The following is a 12,806-nucleotide window of genomic DNA, read 5'->3' on the forward strand; positions in this document are numbered from 1 at the left end:
TCTAAACACTACAGCAACTCCTTTTTAATAGAGCAGTGTTATAATAATTCTGGAAAAAAAATTGATTTTTTTTTTTTGTATTAGAAAAATCAGTGTAATACACATCATTCAGAACCACTCACATCTCAATAATAGTTTTGTCTGTCACCTTGAGACCCCAGAAAATACTCCTAAGACAACTGTGACAGAAGACAACTAATAGAAATTAGTTTTCACCCTCTCTCTTCAGTTGTGCCACAGATATACAGGTATGCTGTATGGTCTGTAAAATAGCTCAGGAAAAACTTGAACTTTGTTAGCAAACTGGTAACAGCTGCCTGAGATACAGGAGATTGAGGCTCAAATCCCTGCTTTGAAAGTTTATGAATACTCTGATTAAATTTTCCCTGTCCAAGGCTGGTACCCTGTTCAGAGCTGCAGCACAGCCCCAAGCATCAGGCATCCAGGGAGCACAGAGTTTCAAAGGCTGTGCAGATTCAGATGACTAAAGTGTGTTAATTGATTATGCTAAGGTACCTGGAAAAGAGGGTATTCAGACAAGGGTGATGTCTGGGCCTTCTGCATAGTTTCTGCAATACAATGAATGCTTTCAGACTCCAGTTACCCTCCATTCCTCTTGCTTCTTCTAATAGAATCCTCTACTTGAGGATTAAGCTCAGGCTTTAAATTTTAGCTTAAATTGCTGGAGTGCACTATGTAAGACTGCATGATTTAAATCTCTGTTCATGTCCAGGCATATCAGCATCTTGATTTGCCTTAGTTTATCATCTCCTATGCATGTTGAATTTCTTTACTGAGAGGGTGGTCAGGCATTGGAATAGGCTGCCCAGGGAAGTGGTGGATTCTCCATCCCTGGAGATATTTAAAAAGAGACTGGATGTGGCACTCAGTGCCATGGTCTGGTAACTGCAGTGGTAGTGGATCAAGGGTCTTGATGATCTCTGAGGTCCCTTCCAACCCAGCCAATTCTATGATTCTATGACTCCAGTGGGAGAAAAAGCTTTCTACCAGTGTACAACAATTATAGTTAAGGTGTTAAGTAAACATTCCTATCTCCTAGAACAGATCTGAGACTTTTTCTTCAGGACAGGACTGGTGTCTTTTTGCTTGAGGTTCTTTAACTCACCTGTCTATCCTGCTCCCTTCTCCAGCTGTGCAAGAAATATTTGTGGAGAAGCAGCATGGGAAGAAAATGGATTTATTTGAATCCAAACAGTGTATTTAGCTTTGTAGTGAAAATGGGTGAATGTTGCAAATAGTTCCTTGGATGCTTCACAGAATCTGAAGATGTTGAGGGAAAGAAGGTATGGGTATTAAAAGTACAAGGAGGAAGAAAAAAGCACGAAAATTACCTTTCTTGATGTTTGAAGTTAAAAAGCTTTGTTGCATTTAATGGCAAATTGGATAGATTACACAAAGTTCTCCCACCCCCCCCAGTTAACAACATCTCACAGCTTGGAAAAACACATTCTGCTTTGTAGCAAGTTGCAGTATTCTGCAAGTTTTATTAGAAAGACAACACTGCCTATGTCCACCTGTCCAAACAGGCATTAAGGTTTGATCCGTATGGGGACACCAGTGTTGCAGTACTGTATTTTTGGGCAGTGGACCAGGTGCAATAAGCCTCAGGGCTGCATTACCTAAGGAATCTTCCCCCCAGGCTGCTCCCTGCTCATCCAGGTATCAGGGTGAGTACAGCAAATCTCTACTGCAGACACACTAGGATGCAGGGATTCTGAGGCTGGGGGCAGCCTCACATCCCCTAAACCAGTACTCTATGGTGCAATAGTCCATGAATGCACTGGCTCAGACTGGAAACCACTTTCTACATGTATTTGCATAGTGCTACACTTAATTAAAGCTTTTTTTCTCTCCTTGAGTGTCTCTTTCTGTGGGGCAAAGTCTTGGGTGTAGCATTGCTAGTTTCTAGGGTGCCAAGCTACTAAGCTGATGTGTTTGCAGGAGTCTGGTGGCTGGTTGAATGAGATTATTTCTCTTTGTATAGTCTCCCAGAAAAATGGCCTGATCTAAGTAGATCATCAGCTAAAGCAAGACAGTTTTTCTTCTGACACTGTCTTGCGTGGGGTCCGACAGGGTAGGTCCCCACTGAGAGGTGGACTCTGGTGGGACAACACCAGCTCTGAGGTTCTGCTCCAACACTGTGGACTGTGAGCAGCTCAAAACATAAAACCACCCACCTCAATAAAACTTCTGAGGCTCTCAGATGTATGTGCATACTTGTTTTAGGAACCAGGCAAATCCTGGCTACGTGATTTCCTGGGGGGGAAGTTTAGCTGTTGCATTGCTCAATTCAAGAGGTTAATTGTTTTCTTCTGTCAAATCTGTAGAAACTTGTTGAACACCAGTTGCTGAATTAAACTGGTTGAATGCCAATTACTAGTCATCATTGCCATAGGACATTGTTTTTTTACTGCAGGCTGTAAAAACAATGAAATAAACATAAGCATTCTAATCACTTTTACAGCGTTTATCAAATCGCTCCAGTAAAGCCTTCCATATGCTGCCTGGGATTCTTTGGTGCTTGCTTATGAGAGCCTGGACAGCAGTCTTTGTCTGAAAAGAGAAGAGAAAGTTGTCTTTACAGACCTGCTTATGCAAGGAAGGACAGTACAGTCACTGGCTGCTTCTTAGAAGTTTAAGAGGTATTGGGAAATTCACACTTTAGATCTACTTTAAGAAAAAAGTTATCAAATTACCTAGTTGCCCTAATAAAACTTTCCATGGAAAGAAATGGAATAAAAACATTGATTACAGTTTGGATAGGCTGGAAGTATTGAGGTTTATCAAGGCCAGGCATTACTAAGTCAAAGTATAACACATACAAATATTGAGCTTGTGCAGTCTCCATCCCTGAAGGTTTTCATCAAAAGTGCTGGATAAGGCCTGATTAACCTCATCTGATCTCAGAGCTGATCTTGCTGGTACCAGGATTTTGGAGCACATAGGGACCTCCATCTGTCCTTCCCAAGATGAATTCTTGGGAATCATGTATCATGTACAGCATACACACAGTAAGAGACTTCATATCTAATTTCTTTTCCTTTTTACTGTCCATGAGACTTAAATGCAGGTTTGTAAAGAGAATGCATAAAATGATCTGTATTTCTCTCCCTTAGTTTTTCCTCATGTATTTAAACTTAAAATAATGGAAGCTACGTACTCCAGTGATCTACCCCAGAGTGATGTTTGAATATCACTGGATATTTGAATATCATTTTCCAGGGCAGGATAAAATTGAGGTCAGCCAGGCCACTACTCATTTTCAAGCCCATTTAAGTTTTTTTGTTTAACTAATATGACCCACAGAAGATACAACCATACTCCTACTGACCTGCTGAAGTGGGTAATCAATGCCTTGACTTACTAAAGCAAATAAATGCCATGGGAAATTTCTGGTTCAGTTTTGCTGGTAGAAAAAATACTGTTCACCCAAAAGACAAAAATATGGATAACTGCAAGGGCAGTCTTAGCACTGATATTATTTCCAGCCTCCTAAACCTACTAAAACCAACTCCACAGCTTGCTGGGGCAGTTCCGTTGTAACAGACCAAACTTGTCTTTCTGGTTTCACTGCTGTGAAGCCTAGAACAGGCCTTAAAAAAAATCTATGAGGGCAGCAAGGTGTTTTTTGCATCAGATTCCTAGCAAGAGTTTTGATCTGTGTATTCCTAGGCCATACTAGATTTTTTGCATAAAACTCTAATTCCACCTTTTAGATCTTTTTTTTTTTAAATTGCATTTTCTGCACAGATTATTGTTTTGAAAAATGCCTAAACCCTGGATTTATAAATGATTTTATGATCTCAGGCACCACTGGCTGAAGCTCTTTTGGAACCTTGTTTCTAGACCCCTATGTTATTCAGAAGAGATCCTGACAGTGAAATTTATTTTCCTAGTTACTGAAAATTGAACTGAAAACATAATTAACATCATTTCAGCTATCAAAGTTATCAAAGCAAGGAAGAAGCAATGTTAGCATCCCAAGAAGACAGAACTCAAACATTCTGAAAGGATGGGGGCATCCCAATCAACTACTATGATGCCAATCTTTACTTATAGGTATCCACACACTAAATAATCTGGAGCTCAACTGCCCTTTTGCTTTAACAAGCTAGTAAAACTGTATTTTTCTTTATTCAGCTATAAAAAAAAACAACCTAGTTTCACATGCATATTTAATAAAGGGCAAAGTGTGCAGTTCAGTATTGCAGGGAGAGCCAACTCACCTTTTCAACTAATTCCTCTGTAGTTATATTTGGATCATAAGGAATTGGCTCCCCAATGTATGTGCGAAATTTAACCGGAAGGCCTCCGTAAGGAGGAGTAAATGGCAATCGAGTACTTTCATATAACTGCCTAAAAAATCCTGGAATTAAGGGAGGGAAAAGTGAGATAATGGTCACAGAAAACACAATTCAAACTTGAAATCTGATTCCTATGGAAGACTTCTTAAAATGCATGCTTTGCTCACAGCATTTAGGTGTCTGTCCACTGAAACAAAGCTCAGCAGACTCAAGAGATAAATGAAGTAAGAATGCATTAAAGAACCAAATCACACAGCACCAACCAGTAATATACAAGCTGTTCCTATATTTGAGATATCTCTGATCCACAGCAAGCAGTTTAGAAAATAAGAAGTAAGTCAGCAGAAGTCTGAAAAGCAGAATCTAAGAGAACACCAAGAGAAAAGTGGAGAAAATAGTCCAAATAATTAAAATATATTTTAAAGTTCTTACTTCTTTCTTTAAACATCCTATATCCTTCCCGGACATTTTGAGTATACATTGGAATGATGGGCTAAAGTATCACAAAAAAGACACAAAAAGGTGGAAATGTTATACCAGATTTGAACTAATGTTTTAGTGCCTTTTAATGTAGCTAAGAAGATGACTTGCATAAAGAGGATAACTGTCAGTCAGAAAAGAAGAAGACAATTAATCTTGTAACAAAAAAAAATTAAATATTAGAAGAATAAGTACTATAAAGAGGAATACAGTATTTATGGAAGAATATAGAATATATATAGAATAGAATATAGAATATATAGAATAGAATAGAATAGAATATAGAATAGAGAAGAACATAAAGGAATAAATAAATATATATAAGAATTAAAATTAAATTTTATTTCTCAACTCCTACATACATTGCTGTTTTACAGTTACCATCTATAAGGAAAATAATATTGCATTAGAGGCTTAAACCCTTCATTCAGACTGTACATTAACAAAATCAACCTAGATTCTAAAAAAAGTAACTTTCATGTTATATATTTATTGCAGTACCCCTGACTGAAACATAAAATGACATTTTGCAGATTCTCTGTCTAAAGCTTACATCATGTGTAGTGAATAGAGAAGTATTCAGACTTTGAAGTCTTGCAGAAAGCAACCAGACATTCATCTTTGGTTCATCTCATCTGCTTCTCAAAGAAAGGTCTTACTGAACCACCCATGTTTGGATAACACCCCAATGGAAATAAATCCTGCATCCCTCGGACAAAAAAGGCAATTTTATGTCCTCATTGACCTGGACTACACATCTTCTGGAGGGCAGATCCTTAGGCAGTGACAGAACAGGTTCACTTCACTATTGTGACTAAAAAGAAAGGCAGCTGAGACACCTGAACTTGAAACAGTCATGTCCTACAGCCTAAGATTTCACCATTTGTAAACAAACTAAGTGACTTCATCCATACACACAATGACTCTTTTGACAGTCTACTGTACCTTTTTGTTTTTTTAAACCATATCTTGAGCACGTTGCTGGAATTATTTGCCCAGAGTTGCTGGATTAATTGGAATTAATTGGAATCCAGTTACTCCACCAAAAATTCAGTGGAGTGGACAAGCTAATTACTGTGATGCCCATGATACTGGGATCCAATCAGACTTCCTGATTATTTAAAAAAGCCACAAAACTGAATGAGTGCAATAATAAATGGTACAAGATCCAGTAGCACTGGATGAGGCTAGTAAGTGTCAAAGAAGAAAACATTCTCTCTGCCCTCCAGATAATCCTACCTAGCATCTGTTTTACCAAATGTTATACAAATGACAAGAAGCTTTCACATTGCAAGAACTTTATCCTCAATGAATAACCAGTTAATTAAATAAAAAGGCCCATAAACCCTGATGACACAAGGTGCTAGCAAATTTAGGTACTATTTATTTATTTAGCTATTTCCATGTGCTTTTACATCATGGAAGTCTGGAAGGATGAAGGGTGCTAGTAAGGATTTCTGTGATGTGTTTTGACCAGGGTGGCATGCATTCTGCATTAGGGGAACTTGGAGTTCTTAATTTTTATTAAAAAAAGAACACCAAACAAAACCAAAACAAAACCAAAACAAAACCAAAACAAAACCAAAACAAAACCAAAACAAAACCAAAACAAAACCAAAACAAAACCAAAAACCTAAGCAGCTTATTACATTTCAGACCTATACTATAAGGCTCCAACTGAAGTGAAAACATCTAGCAAAAGACTGTTCAAAAGTCTGAAGTAGCTTTAAAGACAGATATGGAAGCAAAATGATCAGAAATCACTGAAGTTGTTAAACTGACACCTCTTTCTGATTCTTTGAGTATATTGTTAAATTATCACATAAGAAAAAAAGACTATAAGGGATTTCAGAATGCCCATGTGAACTTGATTGGGTTTATTCTATTCACATTCAGGTACTTTCCTAGTAGTGTGGTGTACAGGCCCACACAATCTATGAAGTATTGTGACTAACATTTACCAGCCCACACTTCTGAGAAACAGAGCAGGAGAGGGAGCAGAAGCACATAGAACATGACTTTTAAAAGGCAATATAACAAGACATGGATGTGGTAATGGAATTCCCAGATTAAAATTGCTTCATCCATTGGGTAAACAGGAAGAAAAAGGATAAGAACAAAATCCTGGATCCTCCCAAAATAAATGAGAAGAAAGATAAGGATAATACATTCAAGAGCCCTAAGAAAATGACTGGGTATGTAGAAGTAAGATAAAGATAGAAGTCTAGTTGGTTGAAAAAAAGAACAAAACCTTAGGGCAATGTGGAGAAGGACAACAGTGAAGATTCCTGACATACAGTCAAGACAAGAAATTGGATGCCTGCATGATGGAACTGCAGGCATGGAACTACAGAGATAGATGCCTTGCAACAGGCAAGAAAAATCTATACAGTTCCAGAAAATCCTTGCTCCCTACTGTAAGTGATGGAAAAAGGAAAAGAAACCCCAAGCCTTTTCTTCTGTCTGGGAGATGTTCAAACAAAGACTCCTAAGCTGTGTTTTATTACAAAGCATATGTGCAGTAAGCATAAACTGATACTGGTGTCAAATCATACTCACCACTTTTGCATCTAGAGCAACCTGAGCAAAGCCTTTCCGATTTCCCCAGATTAGCTGATAACTTTCATCACTGAACAGAGCTTCTCTAACTCCACCTGGTGAGATGGACACCAAGTATCCATTCTTCAGTGCACCTAGACACTCCTCCCTTGTACCTGGTATAACACCCGTCACCCCCAGTAATAATTTAAGTCCTGCAATAAATAAGTAGCAAATACATATTATTATAACAGTGTATCACAAATACTGCTTGCATGTAGGAATAAGATTGCTGATAGATTAAAAGCTAATAGCTATATATTTAGACTAAGGCATGTTTGTACGAAGGAAGCAAAACACCTACAGAGCAAATACTGGCAAAATGACAAATATGTGACTTTTTTTTTTTTTTCCCCAAATGTTATGAAGATAGCTTATCCAAAGCATCTTAGAAAACCAAAGCCTCCACATGCTGTTTTATATAATTATCCAAACACCAGCCATGCAACCAAAATTTGTGCATCATAACTAGAAATCTGAAAATAAACATCTAGTCCTCCCTCCTTCTTTTTAAGAATTTTTATATAGAGAATATATATTTCCAATACAATAAAAACTACTGCAAAAATAAATACCTGATAAGCAACTACTTTTAGTGTTCTGATGTTTAACATTCTAAAATTTGAGGTATTGAGTTGTTACACTTAAGAGCTATTTTGTGGTTAAATTGCAAACTACATGGATCAAATTGGACTGCTGTACAGCTCTTAAGATGTGTGAATGACAGAAGTTAGCAGGGCAATTTCAGCACTGCATCAACAGCTCAGTGATTCTTCTTCCTTTGTTTCCATACCTGGGATTTCTCCAAAAGAAAGACTTAAAAGCATGGATGCAGTCTATACTTTCTTATATTATCTTCACATTTTAAATATATCACTTGGGAACTCACACAGCTTCAGCTTCAGCAAATAAGAGCTTCCCCGATTTTCAATTCACTGTTCCAACACCATGGTTTGAAAATAAATTGTTTATATTAGTAATGGTAAACAACAAGAACTGGTGTCTGGGACTGCAACCTTGACAAAGGTTTGCAACAGAAACTTTGGAAGCCAGTGGTATACACAGTGCTGTATCCTCTAATTGAATTGTATTTAATTCTATTCAAGGCATCATGTTTGGTAGATTTTTCTGTTAAAGACACATGTTGGCTTTATTTAGTCCCTTTGTGATTTAGGATCAGTAGATAATTCTGTGTGTGGACTTTCACTGCCTTCAAAAAGGAAAAAAAAAAAAAAAAAGCCCAGCATAAAGCTTTTTCACCTCACTCCTGATCTAGATGATGATTATTTTGATTAATATAGGTGTCAGCACTGATCTTCATTGGTATACCTGGTGAATTCTGTGGCTTTGTGAAAATGAGATATTTATTTCTACCCTTTATTTACCTTTTAGCCAATCACTCAACCACAAAAGGAAAAAAAAAAAAAAAAGACTTCTCCTCTAACTGTAGCTAATCCAACAGACTGAGGATCAGTATATGCTTTGAAGAACCAGTCTGTGAAGTGCAACATTTCTCTGCAAAAACCAAGTTAGTAAGGTAGGGCAAGAGAAGGTCAGGGAGAAGTTTCAACTACTTTAGCCACATTTTCTACTAATGCAGAAAACAGGGAGACAAAATCTCCATTACTTGTGGTCTTTTTTACCAGATGCCTTTTTGGTAGCCTGTTTATAGGTTGACACCATATTTGCCACCTTCTGTTCCTCTAGCATGAACATAATTCAAGCAATATGTTATGTACACATCAGTAGTCTGGAAATTGCACAGCTGAGAGAGTTGCTTGATCCTTACAGTAGTTTACTATATATTTGTAATAAAAATCTGTGCCACGAAGGCTTCAATTTGAAACAGTCCCTTCTCATTAAACCCTTAAAAAAAGAAGTCTACTTCACAAAATTCTGCTAACCTCTATCTTCCTTTAGGGGTCCTCTTAAAAGCCAATAAGCTCTTGATAATCATTAATCATCTATTTAGGGGTTTAGTACTAAAAAATTTTTACTTAGTATGGCTTTAGCAAATTCTTCCTCATCCTCTTTCCAGGAGTGCATTAATATGTTCATGAATCTAACTTGCTTGAGCTTATGCTCTTCATTTCCAGTGTATGGACACAACTTCCTTTTCTGAACAATGTCCTTCTACTTGCACATAACTTCCTTTCCTCTTAGAATTTTTTATGTAAGTAGTGAAAGGTGCCTGTAGATAATATCTCCTTTGATCAGAAGGTAGATTTTATGTCATATCCCATACTGTAATGGCTACCCAGTGTAGAGAATAAGTAAGTAATTGATATCCTACCATTTACTGAGCTCTTCTGCACTTATAAGACAACTGATGACCATCCAGGACTGGGTGATTAATATAATCCTACTTTGCACTTTCTACTGAGGCATGATATTTCATCTTAAAGGGATTATATAATGTCTAATTGTTGTCTTTGGAGAGCCTACCAATATTTTTGACCCTTCACCTAAAAGACAGGGTATTCTATGCTGTTTGCCCTTCTGCATCTACCAGCTTTTACTTTAAAAGTCTTTGAGCTTAAAAGATGTCTTGAAAGTGTAATGACTGTAAATTTCACCAAAACCAGTCATAGGTTGAGTGTAACCAGGATATTTTAATACAAGAGGATATGTTCTTACCTGGCAAACGAAAGACAAAATGATCAGCTACTGACAGACAAAGTCTTTTCTTCCAGAGAAACAGCCTAGACAAAAAGTAAAGGTAGTCTATAGGAATAGCTCCATGGTAATACACAAGAATGGCTGGTCCGTCTGGTAGGTTTTTCACACCATGCAGCTCATAACCTGTTTGGGATGGAAATGACAATAATAGCTGTAGAACACTTGTTTAAAGAAAATACTTTACGGCCCTTTGTTAAATGACTTTTGGACAGTTGTGAAAGCCTTCGTGAAAGCTTTTAAAAGATTTAAGTTCTGGATTGAACTTTTGGTCAATAGCAAACTCCTCAAAGACCACAAGCTATCAGTGGACTTACTTGTTGGTCAGTTTAACTATAAGATCAGACCTAAATCTGACATTTTCCCCTGTGAGAGGACTAAATGAATTATTTTCCATTAGGATCTTTTCCAAGGCCAAAGTAAATTTAGAAAAAAGTTTTTAAAAAATACTATACTAGTGTGAACCCATTGGCAGAATGAGAGGCAAATGAGCAAAGAAGCAGTCTTTCCTGAATTAATGGCAGTATGAATCTCTATTCTTTGTCAGACAGAATGAGATGGTTGAGATGTTTAAATCCAAACCAGAATTTATAAAAATCCCAAAAAGAGGTTCTTTCCACAAGAGCTAAATGTATTCACTTCACAGTGGAAGGGCATTTCCTGACAGACATGGACTTCTTTAAATCCCTGTCCTGGCTCTTTCTAAGTTTGATTTAGATTTTAGGTGGAGCCAGACTAGAAGATTAATGTACACAAAGGCTCAGAAAAGTCACAGCTTCTAACAACAAAAATCTCTGTTCCACCTTGTCTGCCTTCATTTCCATCTCTGAGACAGCTCCTATCGTGACCTGTCAGAGAGGATGGGGATGGAGCAGGCAGAGTCCTAGGCAGATGTGCAGAATATTTCATAGTGTGGGATGTTCAAAGATTAAGGGAAAAAAATGTTAAGACGAAAACATAGATAACCTGTTAGTCTTCATCCTTTGGCAGCAAAGTCTTGCTGATAGCCTTTAACTATATATGAGGGAAGAGCAAGAGCCTAGAACACAGCTGAGGATTTTCTTAAGGAATAGAGTGTGCTGAAAGTATCTGAAGGCTGAGTGTAATGAAAATGAAAAATCAGGTTACCTTTAAATTCTGCTACAGCACAAACTTAAACGTATTATCTAATTATTTCTTTGTCCATGCAGCTCTTAAAATTGTTTTCAATTATAACAGAAAGTAGCTTTTGCCCACCAATACTACACTAATAATATTTCTGGCTAGTTGTGTTTTGGTCATTTATTAAGTGAGTTTTAAGCAGCTACTAAAATAAAAAATAAATCAGACACGTATCTCACAGTTACATCACTAAAACAAACAACACTGCATTTCACTCTGAAAAGTGTACCTGCCTAGCCACCTAGGAGAAATTTACCTTATATAAACCAATTTCTGCCCCTTATTCTGCTTATTTTATATTGCAATTGGTCTTTTAGGCAAAAAATCTTGGGTTAGATGCCATATAAAGTATAACAAATGTAAATTTTGTACATCAATTTGGAAGAAATTAAAAAAAAATAAAACTTATGTGCACTTAATAGTTACTGTAATTCAACCCCCCAGGCAAATCATGTCATACTTACCATGCCATACTCTTGCATATATATCCCAAAAGCTTGCTATAGTTTTCCTTGCACTATCCCAAACGTCACTCAAGGGATCTGCTTTTACCTCACTGTTCCTCTGATATATTAGAAGCAAAATATTACTGAGGTAAATGAAAAAGAGGATTGTTAAAGGAACTATAAAAAAAACTAATATTGCACAAATTGTCAGTGAGATAATGATCACATGAAGGAAGTATTTCCTCAGGTACTCCAGAACAGTCCATTCTTCCAGTATGTAGGCAAGGCAGCTCAGGTTGGTCATCGGTATCTGTCCTGAAGCACAGTATTCTTTTCTACCTATCATATTCTGCATGGAGGAGGAACAAAAAAAAGAAAAAAGAAAACAGCTCTAATTTGTCAAATCATTGAAGCTTCTCAACATAGGAAAAAACTTTTCTGTAGATATACCTGATGCACAACCAAATATTTTGTCTCTCTCTGTCATAACAGCTGCTGGCACGTGCCACCCAGTGCTGCCTGGGAAGAGCAGTGACATTTTCCCATGTATTTATGTGCCTTTTTTATACATCCAGATAACAGGGGCTGAAAGGACAAGGGCTGGAGTCCAAGGAAGCCTCAGGACACATGCAACATGGATGATCAGATGATTTGTCTCTGTAAGGATGGCTTACTTTTTGGAAGCTCAGAAAAGGGTAAGTAGCAAGTATTTTCAGCAGCATTATCCAAGAAGACTGCTACCAGGGGGCTGGGCTCTCCCAGTCTTCTGCAGGGAGCCCAGCCTGGGCTTCTGATCTCTCCCAGTTTGGCAGTGGCTGGCAGCAAGGGGAACAAACCACAGAGGGAGCAGCTTCAAGCAAAACCTGGGCAGCTGTGGCTCCTTCCTGAGGCCTGGAGATGTCAGTGTTTTCTACTGCTGGTACCACTGGGAAAAGCAGCTCTTTGCCCTTTATCCACACAATTGTGCAAACACCCTTTTTTCTGATTTTTCTAGCCCTGGCAAAGACTTCATGGCCCTAGTGATACATTTGCCACACGCAGCTCCCTACCTGGTCTGTTCCTACAGCTGACCTGGCCTGCCTGACAGCAGGTAGTGGTTTCTCTGGAATGCAGGAGCATT

At 37.8% G+C, this 12,806-nt stretch overlaps 1 protein-coding gene across 3 annotated transcripts; it reads right to left on the reverse strand.

Moving 5' to 3' along the window:
* Positions 1–1,182: 1,182 nt before the first annotated feature.
* On the reverse strand, positions 1,183–12,500 carry LOC139793210 (DGAT1/2-independent enzyme synthesizing storage lipids-like). Of its 3 annotated transcripts, XM_071737568.1 has the most exons (7): positions 12,137–12,500; positions 11,705–12,035; positions 10,041–10,205; positions 7,365–7,558; positions 4,758–4,818; positions 4,248–4,387; positions 1,183–2,574 (listed from the first exon to the last, which is right to left on the reverse strand). In XM_071737568.1, exons 2-7 carry the CDS (start codon positions 12,030–12,032, stop codon positions 2,470–2,472), a joined length of 993 nt encoding a protein of 330 aa, XP_071593669.1. In that variant the 5' UTR covers positions 12,033–12,035; positions 12,137–12,500; the 3' UTR covers positions 1,183–2,469. The 3 variants fall into 3 exon arrangements, with proteins under 3 accessions (XP_071593669.1, XP_071593668.1, XP_071593670.1); XM_071737567.1 differs by lacking the exon at positions 12,137–12,500 and having other exon boundaries at positions 11,705–12,070; XM_071737569.1 differs by lacking the exons at positions 4,758–4,818; positions 12,137–12,500 and having other exon boundaries at positions 11,705–12,071.
* Positions 12,501–12,806: the final 306 nt, after the last annotated feature.

The sequence above is a fragment of the Heliangelus exortis genome, chromosome 2 (assembly GCF_036169615.1).
Source record: "Heliangelus exortis chromosome 2, bHelExo1.hap1, whole genome shotgun sequence".
NCBI lineage: Eukaryota > Metazoa > Chordata > Aves > Apodiformes > Trochilidae > Heliangelus > Heliangelus exortis.